Source organism: Kogia breviceps, chromosome 8, assembly GCF_026419965.1.
Source record: "Kogia breviceps isolate mKogBre1 chromosome 8, mKogBre1 haplotype 1, whole genome shotgun sequence".
In the NCBI taxonomy this organism is placed as follows: Eukaryota; Metazoa; Chordata; class Mammalia; order Artiodactyla; family Physeteridae; genus Kogia; species Kogia breviceps.
In genome coordinates, this window is record NC_081317.1 from 2,454,113 (window position 1) to 2,471,955 (window position 17,843).

Consider the following 17,843-nt stretch of genomic DNA (forward strand, 5'->3'; position numbering starts at 1 on the left):
AAGTTTTGATATATTGTATTTTTATCATCATTCAATTAAAATAGTTTAAAATTTGTACTGTGAATTTCTCTCTAACCCATGAGAAATTTAGAATTTTTTTTTGTATCCCTGGGTGGGCTCGAGAATATATTTTAAAGTAATCAAATATAGGAGTTTTCTTCTAGTATCTTTTTATTGTTGTTTTATAGACAAAGTTTCCTGTGACCCTTTTCGCCTAGGATTTAAGTGCTTTGAGATGTATCGAAACTGATTCTTGGACTGGCATGTGGTCAGTTTTGGGAGACGTTCTGTGCCCTTGTAAAGAACGTGCATTCTACCGTGGTGGGTTCAGTGTTCTTGAATGTCCCTTATGTCAACCTCCTTAATTCGCGTTAGGGGAAACCGTAAAAATGAAAGTTCAGTAAGGAAAGGGACAGATACCAAACGAGAGTATTATTGCAAAAGGATTTGGAGGTGGGTGCGGAAGGAAACAGACCTAATTTTCACAGCAGGATGGGGACCTGGCCCGGCTGGGTGACATGGGTTAGTGGGACACCTGGTTTTGAGAGGGTACGTACGCCCGGGACAACATGAAATTATCCAAAACAACGCTATAGATTATTAGGGGTAAGAATGCTAATAGCAGTAGCAACAGCAGTGGCAGAAGTGGCAACAGCAGACGCAAACAGCAACACAAAGCCACGACCTACACCACGCTACGATCCACAATAACGCTCACACGGCTCCCGCGGCTGTCCCACCCCCAGCGGGAGGCCCCGCTCCCCGGCCCCGCCCCGCGGAGCCATCGATGGCTCCGGCTCGTGGCGCCCGCCTGCCGGCCTCGGCGCTCGGTTCGGCATGCCTGCGGCGCTGCCATGGCGACGCGGACCCGCAGCCAACTGGCACCGCCCCGCCCGAGGCGCCCGCCCCCGCGACCCGCTAGCCGCCGAGGCCCCAAGGCGCGGGCGGCCAGGGCGGCGACGACGGGGGCCGCGGGACAGGTGACGGGGGCGGGCGGTGGGGGGACGCGGGGCGCGGGCCGGGCCAGGGGGGACCCGGGATGCCGGAGAGGCAATGGGGACGCGCACTGGGGGCGTCCTGGGGGCGGGCCGGGCCGGGCACTGGGGGCTCAGCGGCAGCCGGTAGTGAGGACTGGGCAGGGCGATGGGAGCGCGGACCGCGCAGAAGGAAAAGTGAACTTGCCTGGCTGGGAAAAGCATGGGCGGGGCTGTTGTGGATGCTCCCGTTTGGTTTTCACCTGACGTCATTCTTCTTTCTGGTCCAGAGGCCTCCCTGATGCTTGGAGCAGAAAGAAGGCGCGGGTGGCTGGGTGAGTACCAGCGTCCCCAGCATGGGCGGGTCACTTCTGTGCCCCGTCAAGTTCTTAGGACTTATTTCGCAGATCTAGACACTAACGCTCCACCAAGTGGCTTCCCCAGGACCGTCCCCTTAGTGAAAAAAAGAACTAGGATGAGGCACAGGTCTGCCTCTTTAAACCCAGGCTCACTGCGTCACCTCACCGGAGAGCAACCGAAATACTGGAATGTGTCTGTCGGTAGCGTGGTTTGACGCTCTGATCTCAAGAGTTAAGGAGGAGTCTGCGCCATATAACCTGCCAGTTCTGCTGGGGCCCTTTTCTCCCCAACACCTGACAGCATGTCCATTTCTTTGTAGCGTCACCTTGGAGAGGAGCTGAAGACGAGCCAGATAAAAAGCACTGAACAAATGCTGGTTCCAAATCCCCGGCAGGGATCAGAACGCCTCTGCTGTGCTGAAAGCCGACCCAAGCACAGGTCAGGAGCGGGCAGTTACAGGAGCTGCGGCCAGTTTCTGTCTAGTTGTACGATGTCCTTTCATTCGGGACACCAGATACACCTTTTCAAACTTAGTGGTCCAAGTCGTGGGGTCAGAATCGCTGTCGACACAAGTCCCCCCTGAGGTGGGCGCCTCGTCCCTGTCCACTGCACACCTAACACGGTGCACCCAACCATCACCAGGAAACGCTGCGGCCAGGGCGCTGCAGACCTGCTTGCTGACTCACGGGTGGCTCCTAAGTGTCTTCTCAGAATGCTCGGAGGCTCCTCTCAGGTTTCCTTGCAAAGAACCCTCACAAGGGTGTTGCCTGTAAATGGCCTGAATTTCTCATTTGTACCAGTAGGTTAAAGAAGGAATCCTCAAAACCCAGCAGCTGAAAACCCGGTTCATCCGGTTCATTAGTGCGTTTAGCGCAAAGCACGGGCTCAGAGGCCTCCTGCACAGGAGCCCAGGAGAGGGGAGGTTCCGGCCAGCGATGAGCGGCCGCGTCCCGCTGGCAGAGAAAGCCCTGTCCGAAGGCTACGCCCGGCTCCGGTACCGGGACACCTCCCTGCTCATCTGGCAACAGCAGCAGCAGAAGTTGGCATCTGTGCCGCCCGGGACGTACCTGGGTAGGAGCCGAAGCCTGTGGTACTCACAGTATGGAAATGAGGCCATCCTCGTCCGGGACAAAAACAAGCTGGACGTCTCCCGGGACACGGGGCAATCCAAGTTTTGCTCTGTTATGTAATTCTGGTGTGAAAACCTGAGCCCAGGCACCCAGCCGCCTTGCTGATCCCTAGTCCTTACTGGGCGATCCGGAACAGTGACCGCGAAGGTTGAGCTGTGGTAGAACCACCCCAAAATCCCAGAGATGGCGCCCCGGCCCATTCGCAGTCAGGCTGATGGGTGGACTTGGCTCCTGGACTCCATTCTGATCTTGCTGGCGCTGTAGGCACAGGCCAGCTCCGGGGCCCGGCTCGATGCTGTTTTGGTTATGCTTCTGAATAAGTCAAGCGGGAGGGACACCCCGGTTACAGACCACCTCTTCACATTCTTACAGGCTCTTCTTTAGGATTCCCTTCTGCCTGGTAAAGAGTGGGTCAGATCTAGAAAAAGGTGAAGGAATTGGCATCACGCCGGGTCGCAAAACCACGCGCGGGACCAAGATGTGCAGGGCCAAGATGGATTCACCCTAAATGGTCATCGGCAGCAGCATTTCAGCAGGGACTTTGTGGCACTTGAGTTTTGAGTCTAGTAACCAAAACGATCACTGCTGCGTGTGATGCACTGTGATGGCTCCTACACTAGCTTCCTGCTGGAGGTTTGTGGGGCAAAGGCATCCCCCAAACATTAAGGAAACCCCCAAATTATTAAGTTACACAAAAGTTGCTAACAGTGATTTCAATTTTAATCACAGGGCTGAAATAGGCAGGTTCTCAGCCGACAGTAGTTCAGCCTCTACTCGGAGGCTGCAGCTCCCGGCCACCTGCAGTGTTGGATGTGCGTCGGCCGTGACCACACTACAAGCAGTCTCGGCCCACCTGTGTGGGCAGCTTTATGAGTCACTTTTAAAGGATTTGCTGTCTGCTGTAATTATGGTCTGTGTGACGAGGCAAACGTGGAAGTGTCTTTTTGTCAAAGCTGAGTTTTCTAAGTAAATCTCCTTTAGGAGCCGCCTTCCTTCCTCACTCCTTATTTTGATCTCTTTGCTCCTAATAGCCTAACTTGGCTTTCAGGTTTTTTTTTTTTTTTTTTAACAACAGTAACATCTAACGATTGCTAAAAACCCCAGTGCAGAAATGCACGAAGCGCCCTCCCCAGAGGCGGCGGCCGTCAGCAGCTCGGCGCACGCGTGTGCCGGGGTTCCAGAGGCGGCGTCCCGCACCGCGCAGCATCTGGTTCTGTGACTTTCTGCTCAGCTGTACAGACGGGGCGATTACATCACGCTCCCAAAGGCCTGCTGGCAGCGCTCCCGTGAGCGCACAGGTGGGCAGAGACCTTCCCGCTGTCCATGCACACGGCACGTCCCAGGCTTCCCTTTGCATGGCTCCTCCTGAAGGCGTGCAAGCTGGTCAGCAGACAGCATCCGGAAGGGAGCTGCTGGGTCAGACTGCTTTCCCCCAATGTCACGTGTCCAGCCAGAGGCCTGGTCCTTGCGCAGGGAGCCTCGGCTCGCTTACTGCCTCAGGTGGGGAGGCTGGAAGGCAGATTTCCTTAAGCACCTCCCCGAGGTGAAGAGGGAAGCCTGTCTCGTCGACACAGTCAGGAAGGACTCTGCACTAAAGGCTCGCCCGTCCAGGCGCCCGGACACTGGAACGCCCCAGTGGACAGGCCTTGTCAGCATCTCTGCGCTCCTTCGACTTCAGTTCAGTTTGGGAAGAAGGCAGACTTCGGACTTGGCTGGAATGCCTCTGTGCTGCATGCTCACTGCCCCTCAGACGAACCTAGAAACGGGCCGTGGTTGGCTCAGCCGCAAGCACAGAGGTGGTGGCCGGGGAGGCAAGCACGGGCCACGGCCGCCGTCGGCACTGGTCGGGTGTGCAGGTGACCGACGTGCCCGGGGCCGCTCGCACGCGGCACTAAGCTGCTTAGCGAGCGGGGAGGTCGCGTCTACCCTGGGGACGCCTGGGCGGCTGGCCTTCCCGGCTGGGGCTGGGGATGCCGCAGTGGACGTGCCCAGTTCCCGTACTCGGGGAGCTCAGTCTGGCGGGGCGGGGGGGGGGGGGGTGCGCCTCCGGCCTGGCCTCGGGCAGAGCCTTCTCCCGGGACGGCACTGTAAGGCGTGGCTCCTACAGCTGTGACTGTTTTGAAAACGGCGTCAGAACTTGCCATTTGTCTCGATAACTCTCCTTCATTCCTTGCTGCCGCCGCCGCCACTGTGTGCCAGGTTCCGGGCCGCGTGGACGAAACCTCAGCGCGTACAACGTCTCGACGTCATTTCCTGGAAACGTCCGTTGGGCCAGCTGGAACGAGCGTTTGATGCCTCTGGTCCCGGAAAGCACCTCGGTGCAGACTGAGGGCACAGCGGGGACAGAGGATGGATGACAGGGCAGGCGGGAACCGAGGCGACCGAACCTGTGGGTCATGGAGGGGGGCGGCCCATCCACAGAGCTACTGACCTGAAAAGGTGACAGAGACGCTCCCTAAATCCCGGGGCCTCCCCACCCAGGCTTTGGACCAGAGCCACTGAGCTCTTTAAGACCCTCTTGGATGCTTCGGGTATTCCTGCCAGGAGCTATATGGGATGTCAAAACGAGGGGCTCCCCCCCCTCGTCGCACGCCAGCAGGGGGAGAGCTGGGAGCCCAGAAAGCACAGGAAAAAGCACCTCTTTTTTTTTTTTTTCTTTTATTATGAAAACAAAACAAATGCCCCAGGAGAAGGGTCCATGATTACCAGAAACATCAAAGAGTACTTTCTACCACTTTTATTCTGTTGTGTTGAGGCCAGCATTGCAATAAACAAGCTAAAACTACTTACATTGGACTCATTTTCAGTAACTGACATTTACAGGAATATACTAGAAACGGCACTAAAAAGTTTAAGAAAAGTTACGGTAAACTTGCATGCACATCATACAGAAAAGTAACATTTTAAATATAAAAAAGAAAAACCTCCTGGAAGTGTTATGCCAGTATTAGGGAACAGCGCTACACCAGGTGTAACAAATCTTTTATCGCGGGCGGTGTTCCCCCCCCCAAACTGTAAAAGGCGTGAATGTTTAAAAAAGAACAAAAACCAAAAAACAAACAGAAAAGGAAAACGTATCTTAACAGTTTGTAAGCCAGACGAGTGAGCACGGGCCTCTGGAATTCAGTTAACAGCCCAAGCCGCCCCCTCGACCCCCAGGGATCACAAGGACTGTTGGAAAGCCATTTCCGTGCCCTGCACGAGGCCAACCCACTGAACACAGGCCCTAAGCCTCGACAGGCTGCCCTCCGGTTCTCGGCACTGTAACTCCGCTTGCCCAACGCAGAGAAGTGGAAATGGCGAACAGCCACAGGCTGACCTCGGGGTTGGGGGTGGTTGTGGTGGTGGTGGTGGAGGCGGTCCCCCCAAAACTCTGAAATCAGTTTTGAAGTCTGGACAGAAAGCCTTAAAAAAACCAATGAACTACAACCGCTCAGCATGGACTAAGCCCTCCGGCAGCGTCAAAGCCAACAGATCTTTCAGAGGAAAGGAGCACAGGTGGCTGAGACGCCACATCTCTCCCAACACAGAACCAGCAGGTAAGGAAATGCTCCCGCTGTGCTCAGCTCTAGGGCCCGATGTCCCCCGCTGAGTGGCTGGCACAGGTGACCCTCCCCGCTCGCGGCTGGAGGGGCGCCCCCCGGCTGGGGTGTGTTTGTTACTCAGACGCGTGCCTGCTGCCTGCTGCCCATGAGACCCTGCTTCAGGACCTTCCATCGCGTCGTAATTCCTTCAAGTCATCGCTTATTTACTCCATTAAAGATCTGCTTAGAAAACACCTTTGAAAAACAGGGCAGCTTTAAAAAACGGCAAGTCTAAAATCCATTTATATTTTTATTACAAACAAAACTTAATGAAAAGAGTTGAACAGACTGGCTCAAAACTCACCCAAAGGTCAGAATCACCAGCAGTCAGAAAAATGGCAATCCACCATCCATCGCCTCATCAGAATTCTATACCCATCAGAGGTATCCTCTAGCCATAAGTGTTAGTGGAATCCAAGTCGACTTTAGGATTTTCAGAAACCACCGCCTGTTAGGATACCAACGACTAGTCCCCCGATCCATCCAGAAGTGCTGGCAGAAAGAACTCGCCACCAGACAAGAGGCCGGGCCACCTGCGGCTCCACCCCCAGCACCCCCCTCAGTAAAGTCTCGCGGGGAGAGAGATTACTGTGGTCACTTCTGTGCTAACTGGAAAATGCGTGAGCAGGGAGCCCCGCGCCGCCACTGCTGGCGGCTGGAAGACCGCGTGGGGCAGCGGGGGCCGCGCCCCTCTCCTGGAGGTGGGGGGTGAGGGGTGCCCCATCCGGGGGCCCTTGCATTCCCGGCCAAAGCCACAATGGTCAGAGCGTAGGCAGGCAGTGTGGATGGGGCATCCCTGCACTCAAAGGCCGTATGGCGGCCTCTGGAGAAAACAAAACCAAAACATAACCTTCTGTTAAACTCTGTATATTATTATTATTATTTTTTACAATAGAAAGTTAAAAATCAAGACTTAGATTTACTATACATTTTTCTTCTCTCAGATTACAAAGTTTATATTATATAACTGGGGTTCCCTAAATTGAAGTCTTTTAAAACAGTCCTAAGAGAGACCAGAAGTGAATACAAAAGAACTAAACAAACGAAATAAAAAATCAGAATGTGCTGCAGCTGGAAGTCGTCTACACCTGTAAGTCTCCAAATTTCATACACACACGGAAAAGAGCAAGAACAAAAACCCCAGCAGCCCCGAGGCGAGAGCAAGCGCACGCAGACGTGATCGAGCACCGGCACGGGGACAGCAGGCTGTAGCACCTGGAGGTGAGAGGCCCGCCGGCCAGCAGGGTCTGGGGCTCCCCTTCAAACCATTTAAGAGGCCTGCGTCTCTGCCACTTTTTTTTTTTTTAATGTGTTTCTTTTGCAGTTTTGTTTTTCTTTTTTTTTAAAAAAAAAATGACCAATGATCTTAATAAATAAAGTATTCATATATACATGAAACTGGGACAATGGTTCCGGAGTGCGTGGCAGCGGCTGGGCTGGGGACATACGCGGGGGCTGGCCTTTTGTAGAAAACTGCTGAACCTTACAAAAAAGTCTCCTTCGGTAATTTTTTTTTTTTTTTTAATCTTTTCTTCTTTTTTTTTTTTTCTTTTTCTTTTTTTTTTTAAGTTGAGGTAAAAGTTTCAGTGTTTGGGAACCCGCGCGTTGCACACGCAGCCACTGTGTTCCCTCCCGGGAGCTCCCGACGTCACAGAGATCAGAAAAACTCGGCTCCCTTCCACGCCCACCCTCGCCGGTCCCTCACCCGTGCGGGAGCTCTGGCTGCAGTGACGATGACCCCTCCCCGCTTGGGCCCAGCCCCGGCCCTCACGGCAGGGGCAGGCACGGCTGTCCTCAGCCCCTGCAGAAAGAGGTGACCCCCTCGGACCTGAGGGTCAGAGCCCAGGCCCCCAAAGACAAACGCCTGTTCGCAAAGCTAACAGCTTTCAACGTACGGTACCATTTCTGAGACACCCCCTTTGGAGAAATTCTCACTGGGGCTACAGACCAGGTCGGGCGTAAGAAAAGGGATTTTGCAAGAACCTCCGGATCACACCTTACGTGTTTTTCTACGGTCATCAGGTTAGCGTTTGAAGTTGTCATCTCCAAGGGACTGAATTCAGTTACGAAGGAAAGGCGTTATGCAGATTCACAGCTTCTCATAAAGTCTAATGGACACACACGGAAAGATCTTTGACCTATTAAAGCCAAAACTGGAAGATACCATAACACTGAATTTAAAAGAGAACCTGCACACCATGGAACGAAAATAGTATATTAACCATAGAAGGGAACACTGCAGAGTTTCGGCGTGGGCGACGTCCACTGGTTTTGTTCCGTCCCGTGAGAGCCCAGAGTTTATTCCGAGTCGCTGCTGTCGGAGCTGGAGCCGCTGGAGCTGCTGCTCCCGGACTCAGATGAGCTGCTGCTGCTGAGCCGGGAGGGCCCTCCCGAGGGCGCGGAGCCTGACTTCTCTGGGGGAGACGCGTGGGTGAGAGGTGCGCCCCACACGCGCCGGCCGCCCCTCCCTCCTCGTGAGCCCGTCCGTGTCCTTCCCGTCCCACCCGGATCCTGACCCGGTCACGTGATAAACGTTAAGAGACTTTGTTGAAATGCAGCAACGCGTTAATGAGGTGGTGATGGTGTAAGAAATGCGTCTGGTGCTCGTACCCTGTTTCCGGCACAGAGCTCCTAAATCCCCTGCAATCTCCCGAGTGGCAAGAACGTCTTTTACTGCTAAGGAGCCCCTTTAGCTCACACCTGAGTTTACGCTCAGCTCACGAGTGACTTGGGGGCGGGCCCCGCCCCCGCCCCCGCCCCCGCCCTGGGCCACCGCCCAGAGCTGCTCACCAGGAAGACCATGTGACCGGGGGCGGGGACTTTCAGATCGCCCCGCCCCCATGGCCGAGGAGGGGCGGGGACTGGAGACTGGGCTCCAGAGAGAACTCCGGGTTCAGGGGGCCTCCAGCTGCTGGGAGGGTGGTGGCTGGAGAGGCCCGGAGGCTCCACGCCCCCGGCAGCCTGCCCTGGGCCGCTCGTCCACCTGGCTGTCCCTGAGCTGTGTGTCAAACCACAAGGGGGTTCACTCATAATTCCGGAGTTCTGTGAGCCATTCTAGCCAATTTTCAAACCTGAGGAGGAGGCTGTAGGATTCCCCTATTTATTGCCCGTCAGTCAAAGGCACGGGAGGCTTGGGACGTGCACCTGGTGTCTTGGGCGGGGCGGGGGGGCGGGGGGCTGAGCCCTTAACCGAGCAGACAGCGTCAGCACGGAACTCAACTGCTGGACACCCTGCTCGTGTGGGAGCTAGCTGGAGCACTGGTGTGAGAAAAACTCGCACGTCTGGTGTCGGAAGTGTGCGCAGAAACAGCTCAGAGGTCAACAAATCTAAATATACTTAGAGGCTGGGAAAAAGTGAAGGCAATCTACCACGAGAAACTGACGGGACGTGCGGGGACGCGGCCGGCCATATGAAGAATCCCCGGTCACACGCGCTGAGCAGTAACGGTGCCCTCCCCAGGGCTAACGCCAGGGGGCCCCCTAGCCCTCAGTGGGAGCGGGCGGGGCTCCGAGCCCCAGCTTGGCACTGGGCAAGCGGGGCGAGGCAAGGCAGTGGCACCTGGCCGCTGCATGACCAAGACCGGACCTAGAATCTGACGGCGCCACCTGGGCCCCACGGTCCCTGGGGCCAGGACAAAGGTGTTTGCCTTTTCTTACAGGCCCCGGGGAAAGGAGGCAAGGAATCAAATCACCTGCTCTCCTAAAATAAGACCCCCGAGTCCACAGAGCACAGGGCCTGGGGCTGGAAGTGAGACCCCCCCCCCCTCCACCTGTGATACTGGCTGGCTTGCTGGGAACTCGTGTTCCTGTCTGAGGGCAGCCAGAAAGCCCACTGCTGGGGGCCGGGGCCCACTGAAGCTGCGGGGTAGGACCCCAGTCCCTCCCAAGTCATGGGGTCCAGCCCCCCAAGACCACAGCTGGGCCCTTCCGAAGAGCCGTCTCCCAGGGGCTCTGCAAAGTGGCGCTTTCACACACGCCTGTCATCTGCTCGGCCTCTCTGCAGGGCCGGGCTCTGGTCCCAGTGTGCAGGTAAGGAAATCAGGGTTTTTGGGGGTCAACAGCTCGTTACGAGGTGGAGCCACAGGTGCAAACCCAGGTCAGCTGCCCGCCCCCTCCCCCACCCCCACCCCCCGACAGAGCAGCACGAGGGCCACGGGTACCTCTCTTGGCGGGCTTCTTGCTGTTGTTCAGCTGCCCGCTGACATCCTGCAGCCGCCGCTCGAGCTCCTTCTTTTTTTCCTGAGCCAACTCCTCCTTCGACTTGGCCGCCTGCTTCTTCCCGCTCGTGGCTGTGGAAGAGCACGGGAGCTGAGGCCACAGGCGGGAAAGGGCGGGCGGCCCCAGGGGCAGCCCACACGTACGGAGGCCCCGCCACACGCGGAGCTCTGCAACTGTCACAAAACTCCCGAGGTGGGACAGACCGCCCCCACTGCAGACAGAGGCACAGATGGCAGCACCCCCGGGTGAAGGGCAGCGCTGCGGCTTGAGGACCTGACCCCCCAACTCGTGGTTTTCCTTCGCCACGGCCGAGGCTCTCCCTCGGCCTCGGTGAGGCCCAGACTCCGCCCTGGAGCCCAGTCCACCACCACGTGGCACGCCTGCGCCAGCACCTCTGAGTCCACAGGCGACTTACCGAGGGGCTTAAATGTACCGTGACTGCAGGGGGGTCACGCCGTGCTGCATCCAGGAGGAGGCAGCTTCCCCCCTCAGAGCGAGTGAGGACCAAGCAGCCCGAGGGGGCCACACACAGCAGCAGGTGCACCCTGGGTGTTGTTCCTCGGGGCCGTGGGGCTGCCTGGGGCCTCCTGCCCTTCCTCTCACTCCCCAGGACCCACCGACCCAGGCAGCAACTCGTTCCCGTCCAGTGAAGTCACCTACTTCCAGGGTGAGCCTGAGCCAGTGCAATCGTCCGTCCTGGGAGGCCTCTGGACCTCCACCCCAGGCAAAGGGAACTGGTCTGCCCAGGCAGGGAACCATCGACAGGTCGCCTGCAGCCCAGGCCCCAAACGGAGCCTCAGGAAGGCTTGTGGTGAGGGCCTTAGCCAGCATTTGAACGACTGGGGCTGGGGACCGACCCAGGGGTCCTGCCTGCTCTGGGGAAGGACGAGGCATGTAAGTGCTGCCCACCTGCCCGGGAGCAGGGGGAGAAGGGCTCTGGCTGGGGTGGGGCCGCAGCTGGTCTCAGCTAAGCCCCCGCCCGCAGCTGAGCAGACAGAAGCTGTGTCCTTGCATCCTCAGGGCAGGAGCCTGGCAGCGTGCGACCCACCCCCACTCCCGGGGCTGCCTGGCTGTCTGCTCCGGGACTGAAGGGGCGACGGGCAGGGGCAGCAGCAAGGCACCCCGTCCCGAAGACTTACAGAATGGCTTCCTTTGCTTTTTCTGTAAACAAGACTTGACATATCTCTCTAGTTCCCGCAAAGTGGTGGGTTTTAGAGTCTCAAAGTCAATCTCTATCTCGTCGGGGTTGGAGTCCCTGAGCGAGGGCTCCCGCGACTGGATGATATGCACCACCCGGCCCAGCTTCTCCCCCGGTAGCCGGTTGATGTCCAGGCTGAGCTGGCGCTTCTCATCGTAGCTCATGGGCAGCCCCTCTTCCTCCTCTTCCGAGTCATAGGAGGCCGACGCCTGCTTGCCGCCCTTCTTCGGCTGTCTGAGGCAGAAGGCAAGGAGCATCATGGCACGGAGCCCCGTGTCCCCCCCATCCCTGGAGCCCCCTCCCCCACCCAGCCCCTGCCCCACAACCCCGAGTTCCCCCCGCCCCGCCCCCTCAGACCCTGACCCCTTGCCCGCCGGCCCTCTCCCTCTCCAGGACCAGGCTCTCTTACCAAGGAGCAGCACAAAGTGGTACCCCAGACAGAGAAGCCGGGCTACTGCCTGGAGACGCACATACATCTCCAGGGACGCGGAAGACCCTGCTCCAGAGGTCAGAGCAGGGGCTGCTACCGGCCTAGGGAGGCCTTGGCCAGGAAACAACCGTGGTGGTCAGCTCCCCTCAATGCCCCACAGGCATCTCAAGCACGACAGGTCAAACTCGTCTCCGTATTCAAATAACCCAGAAGAAGGCAGGAAGGGGGACAGAGGAATAAACAGCAGGGACAGACAGAAAATAATGGAATGGTAGGTGGAAATCAAATTGTATCCACAATTACATTAAATATAAATGGTCTAAACACAGCAGTTAAAAGAAAGGGGTGGTCAGACTGGGTAAGAACCAAGACCCAATTTATATGCTATCTAATCTACACAACCCCCCTTGAAATTTAACGACAGAGGTAGGTTAAAGGTAAAAAGATTAGGGGAAAATATTCCGTGTAAATACTAATCAAAAGAGAACCGCAACGGCTCTTAACAATTTCAGACAAAGTAGACTTCAGAAAAAGGAATGCTATCAGGAAAAAGAGGCACACTGTATAATGATAAAAGAGTCAACTGACCATCACAGTCCTACACGTGTGTGCATCTAAAACCATGCTTCAGAATATGTAAACAAAAGCTGATGGAACTGAAGGGAAATAGGAAAACCTGCAACTTTACTTGCAGAATTCAACGATTCTCTCTCGGTAATTAATAGAACAAATCAGCAGAAGAGAGACGATCCCAACACCACCATCAACCAAATTAACTTATTAATTGACATGTTTTTGTCTGTTTGGGGTTTAAAGCTTTTTTTTGTTTTTTATATACATGTATCTATTCTTTTTCAAATTCTTTTCCTATTTAGATTATTACAGAATATTGAGCAGAGTTTCCCTGTGCTCTACTGGAGATCCTTGTTGGTTATCTTGTTCTAAATGTAGCAGTGTGTCCCTGTCAACCCCAAACTCCCAGTCTATCCCTCCCCCCCACCCCCACCCCCATCCCCACCCCCATCCCCCTTGGTAACCATAACTTTGTTCTCTAAGTCTGTGGGTCTGTTTCTGTTTTGTAAATAAGTTCACTTGTGTCTTTTTTTTTTTTTTTAATCTTCTGACATTTATACAACACTCCACCCAACAGCAGGATACACGTTCTTTTCAAGCATACATGGCACGTTCACCAAGACAGACCGTACACTGGGCCATAAGATCTTAACAAACTTAAAAATGTTGAAAACATACAAAGTGTGTTCTCTGACCCTAGAAATCAATAACTGAAAAATATCTGGAAAAATCTCCAAATATCTGTAAACCAAACGACACACTTCTAAATAATCCATGGTCAGAAAGGACGCCTGAAGGGAATTAAAAAGTATTTTGAACTTAAATGAAAGCACAATATATCCAATTTGTGGGGAACATTCAAAGGGACTGTATTCGTGGTTAACAACCTTCCAACAGTGAAACTCCGGGCCCAGATGGTTTCGGTGGTGAATTCTATCACGTGTTTAAGAATTAATATACCAAGGCTGTAAATCTCCCCCAGAAAACAGAAGACAAGGGAACACTTCCCAACTCATTTCTGAGGCCAGCATTGTACAGACACCAAAACCAGACACAGAGACAGAACAGGGAACCTGATTTCTGCCTCCCCCTGCAAAAGGGAGGGAGGGAGGAGAAAACCCCCGACCGTTCTCACTGCCCCTCTCGATGGTGGAGAAAACCCCCGACCGTTCTCACTGCCCCTCTCCATGGTGCCACTGCCCCCGCCCAGCTCTGCGTGCCCCTCCTCCTACATCCAGGGACCAAGGCCTGTCCACTTTGCCTCACAGACAGTTCTCGAAGCAACACACCTCCACCCCCATGGCCACACCGGCCTCTCCTGCCTGCACGACCACAGCAACTCCAGAGGGCATCCTTCCCCCCATTCTTGCCTCTCGCTAATCCATCCTCCACACCGGCCAGGATCCGACCACTTTCACTGGACAATAAACCGCCAACACCTCAACCGAGCCGGCCAGCCTCGGCAGCCTGGACCCTCCCCTCTTCCCAACCTGGCCTCTGTTCTTCAGCAGTGCCCACCTCGTCCTCATTCCCACGAGGAACACATTCCACTGGCCTCTACAGCTTTGTGCCCGCTGTTCCCGATTCTCGGAACCCCATACGGACACTCTGCGCAGCTGTCGCCCCCTCCTCCAGGACGCCCTCCTTCCACCCCGCCGGGAGAGGCGCCCGGCCCGGCGTGCCTTCCCACCGCCCTCACCTCCCCACGTTGTCCCTGCTCTGTGCCAAGGCACACCTCCACCCCCGACCCTCCGCCGACCAGGCCAGCCGGGGACGGGGTGCCAAGGGCCCAGGACACGGCGCCAAGAACCCCCCCCCAAAGCAAATTCCCGGGCCCAGACCAGGAAAATGTCCCTGAAGCCTCTGGATGCTGAGGTCTCCAATGCCTGTGACTGAGGCTGGCCCCACGGGGAGCTGAGCGCCGCCCTCCGGAGCCCATACTCTCCAGGTAGAGATCTCGTTTGGTCCTCGCAATCTTCCCACCAGGCGGGCAGGACGAGGGCCACCAACCCCCCAGACCGTCTCCCCGTTAACAGCCCAGGGTCCAGGTCACCAGGACAGAGCCCCGAATCCAGCATCCTCCCGCCACATGGGTGTCCAGGACACAGGGCGCCGGAGCCCACCTGCCAGCCACTGTCGTGCTGTTGGCCTTCTTGGCGGGAGCCTTCTTCTGCTGGGCCTGCTTGGCGGGCGGGGCCGCCTTGGCCTTCTTCTCCTCCTCGGACTTGGCCTTGTGCCTCTCCTTGTCCTTGTCCTTGTCCTTCTTCTTCTTTTCCTTCTTCTCCTTCTTCCTCTTTGGCTTGTTCACTGGGGCCTGAGACAGGGCGGCCAGCTGCTCGTGCACAGCCTTCAGCTGGAAGAGACAGGCAGCTGAGCGGGGCTCTCCGGGGCTGGCCCAAGGGGGCCGCGGGTGGGGGGCGCTGGGGTGCCCGGGAGCTGCCGCCACCGTGCGGGGAGGGGAGCCGGGGAGCCGGACGGGTCCCGGAGGGCGGCCGAGCCCTGCCTGGCCCTCCCCACCCCTGCGACGGCGGGCGGGCCGCTGGGCCTCGGTCTCCCCACCCGAAGTGCAGGGCAGGTGGCACCCGAAGGGCTCGATAAGTGGTGCCTCCTGGTTTTCCTGCGAGTTTCTGTTTTCCAGATGAGGGAGACCCTCTAGGGAGAGGTTTAAACGCCTGCGCAGAGGAGACCTCCCACTCGTGGGCAGCTGCTGGGATGTTACACGGCAGTTCTGCAGGGTCAAAAACGGTCCAGTGCCGGCAGAGGACGCCCATCTCGTCCAGCAAGTGGCTGCCGGCGTGCTACGTGCTCTACACGCTGCTCACCTCAGCAGACCCCAAGGGGAGTCTCGTGCCGAACGGGCGAGGAAACGGTGCCCCCAGCCTCTAGCAGGTGGACGGGCCGAGACGGCACCAGGCTCGCACGCGCCAGCCACGTCACGTGGCGTGGGAGGGACCCCGGCCCGACAGCTACACCTCAGGGCCACGCTCCCTGCACCGTCACGCCTGACAAGGCTCAGCTCAGACGCCCAGCCCCACTGGGGTGCCGGCAGGGTGGTCACTGCTCCTCCACTGTCCCCTCCCTGCTGGAGGCCCCCCACACCCCCGGGAATCCAGCACCCCTTGGTCCCATTTTGCACGTGGGGAGCACGAAGGGGTGGGGAGGGCCGACTCACAGGCGGTCAGAGGCCGAGGCGGGACAACCCCGCTCCGGCAGAGCTGCGGAGCCCGCGCCCGCCCCCAACCAGACAGGCTTGTGGGGCCCCACGGCTGCAGCTTCTGCAGGTGCCTCCCAGACCTCTCTGGAGCGGAAGGAGGCTCCCGGGCTCCAGGGACGGCCCGACCCAGTCAGGCTCACAGGGCCCCGGGCCTGCAGGCACTGCCAAGGGGGCCCTCAGAGCCGACACCTTCGCCGGGTGCCCTGCCAGCGACGCCGCTGCGGAGGACGGCTGTGGCTTGCAGGGCGGTGGGGGGGGGGGGGGGGCAGGCGACCAGGGCAAACATCGGGTCAAGGCCCGGCCGGGACTGGGCCCCCCGCGGTCCCCGGCCCGGCCGCAGCCGCTCACCTGCTCCTGCAGCTCCGCCAGCCGCGTGGCCCGTTCCTCCTCCGAGTCCGAGCTGCCTGTGTCCGAGGAGCTCTCCTCGCTGCTGCGGCTGCTCTCCGCGCCCTTGCTGACCACAGGGGCCGCGGGCACGGGCAGCGCGGGCGCCTCCACCGGCTCGTCCGGCATCTTGGCAAACCGCATCTCAAACACGTCCTGCGGGACAGCGGGGGCCGCCTGGGTCCTGGACGCCCGTGGGCAGCCCCCGGGGAGTCGGGGAGACTGGACCCAGCCTGCCCAGGGCGCTGGGCCGCCCCCACTCCGCCCACTCCACTTGCTCTCTGTCCCTCCCTCCCCAGGCCCTGAGCGCGGGGTCCAGGGCCAGAGGGCGCAGAGTCAATGGCCGCAGACACGGCCTTTTAGGAGCTGGCACACAAGCTCCTTTATTAGACACCCCACCTCCTGTCGACAGCTTGCAAGTCTTTTCAGCATCCAGGTCCAAGGCTGCCACCTACTGACAGACAGTGAGAGGGCCTTCCTTTGAGCTCCGACCCTTTTCTGGGGCCCCCCAGCCACTGGATCTGGGAGCTCGTTTCGCCTTCCCATTCCTTTCCCCTGTGATGTTACTGCAGTATCACATCTCGTTCTGAGTTTGGGTCCAAAAGTTGGCTCAAAAGGCAAAACTCTTGTCCTATCCAAACTGCCAGCTCCTACACAGCCTCGGGGGCACGCGCGACAGAGGTCCCTCCCCCCCGTGGCCCAGGTTCATTTCAGACAGGATGAGCGGCCACGAAGGGAGACCTCTCTGCTACCTCAGACACCTGAAGCCACATACACCTGGTTTCCACGCAAAAGATGCAGCCCCACCGACCAGGCGTCTGGCTCCCGTAAGAGCCTACTCTGGGTCCTGGTCCCCCAGAATCTCCTCCTGAGGTAAAGACATCTCAGAGGTACGCTGCTACGCAAGGCCACGACCTGGCCTGCTCTGGGCAAACGGGCCCCCGGCGGGGGCGGAGGGGGGGGTCTACATCAGGCTGCTGCAGCGTCAGGCTCGAACCCCACCCAGCTTGACTTGACATGATCAATAGCCAATCACTAAACAGTCACATCAGTAATTAAGATTCCCAACCTCCGTGGCCACACTGCGGAGACCACCTTTTGCCGGAACAGAACCAGAGCCACTGCCCTCGGCCCGTCTGCTGCCAGCGCCGCCTGGCTTCCTCGTGGAGCTACTCGCGAGGTTTAGGAGCACCCACAGAGCAACGACAGCACGGGGCTCTGCAACGCCTTTCAGCTTCGTGGTCTGGGTATGAAACCGTGGGTCCTGGTGGCTTCCTCTGGGTGTACTGGGACCACCAGGACCGCTCTACCACATTCCCCAGTGGGAGCCAGTGCACAGAGGGGGCAGCCCGCAGCAGCCAGGGCCCACAGGCAGGAGGAAGGCCAGGAAGGTCAGCAGGACACAGAGGTCTGGAAGGAGGCTCCCCCTGCGGCCCCAGCCGGGGCCTGGGTGATCAAGGACGCTCCCGAGCGGGGCTTCCCCGGTGGCGCAGCGGCTGAGAGCCCGCCTGCCGACGCGGGGGACGCGGGTTCACGCCCCGGTGCGGGAGGATCCCACGTGCCGCGGAGCGGCTGGGCCCGTGAGCCGTGGCCGCTGCGCCTGCGCATCCGGAGCCTGCGCTCCGCGACGGGAGAGGCCACGACGGTGAGAGGCCCGCGTGCCGCAAAAGAAAAAGAAAAAAAGAAAAAGGATGCTCCCGAGTCACCGTACCGGGTTTTCCAAAGGGTTCTGAGAAAGGGACCGGGAACGTCTTACAGGACAACATCCCGGGTCCTGT

The 17,843-nt window shown here is 57.9% G+C and overlaps 2 protein-coding genes across 3 annotated transcripts in view; one reads left to right on the forward strand and one right to left on the reverse strand.

Moving 5' to 3' along the window:
* The first annotated feature begins 906 nt into the window (after positions 1-906).
* On the forward strand, positions 907-3,516 carry BRD3OS (BRD3 opposite strand). The gene is made up of 3 exons (XM_059073316.2): positions 907-980; positions 1,265-1,309; positions 1,654-3,516. Exon 3 carries the CDS (start codon positions 2,270-2,272, stop codon positions 2,522-2,524), a length of 255 nt encoding a protein of 84 aa, XP_058929299.1. The 5' UTR covers positions 907-980; positions 1,265-1,309; positions 1,654-2,269; the 3' UTR covers positions 2,525-3,516.
* Positions 3,517-6,285: 2,769 nt separating this feature from the next.
* Positions 6,286-17,843, reverse strand: part of BRD3 (bromodomain containing 3) — a 34,733-nt gene continuing 23,175 nt past the window's right edge. For both annotated transcript variants that reach the window (XM_067040313.1, XM_059073295.2), the window contains exons 8-12: positions 16,030-16,221; positions 14,591-14,820; positions 11,406-11,698; positions 10,209-10,337; positions 6,286-8,462 (exon numbers count right to left, since the gene is read on the reverse strand). In XM_067040313.1, the coding sequence (XP_066896414.1) occupies positions 8,347-8,462; positions 10,209-10,337; positions 11,406-11,698; positions 14,591-14,820; positions 16,030-16,221 (960 nt within the window). In that variant the 3' untranslated portion in view covers positions 6,286-8,346. The remainder of the gene's footprint in view (positions 8,463-10,208; positions 10,338-11,405; positions 11,699-14,590; positions 14,821-16,029; positions 16,222-17,843) is intronic.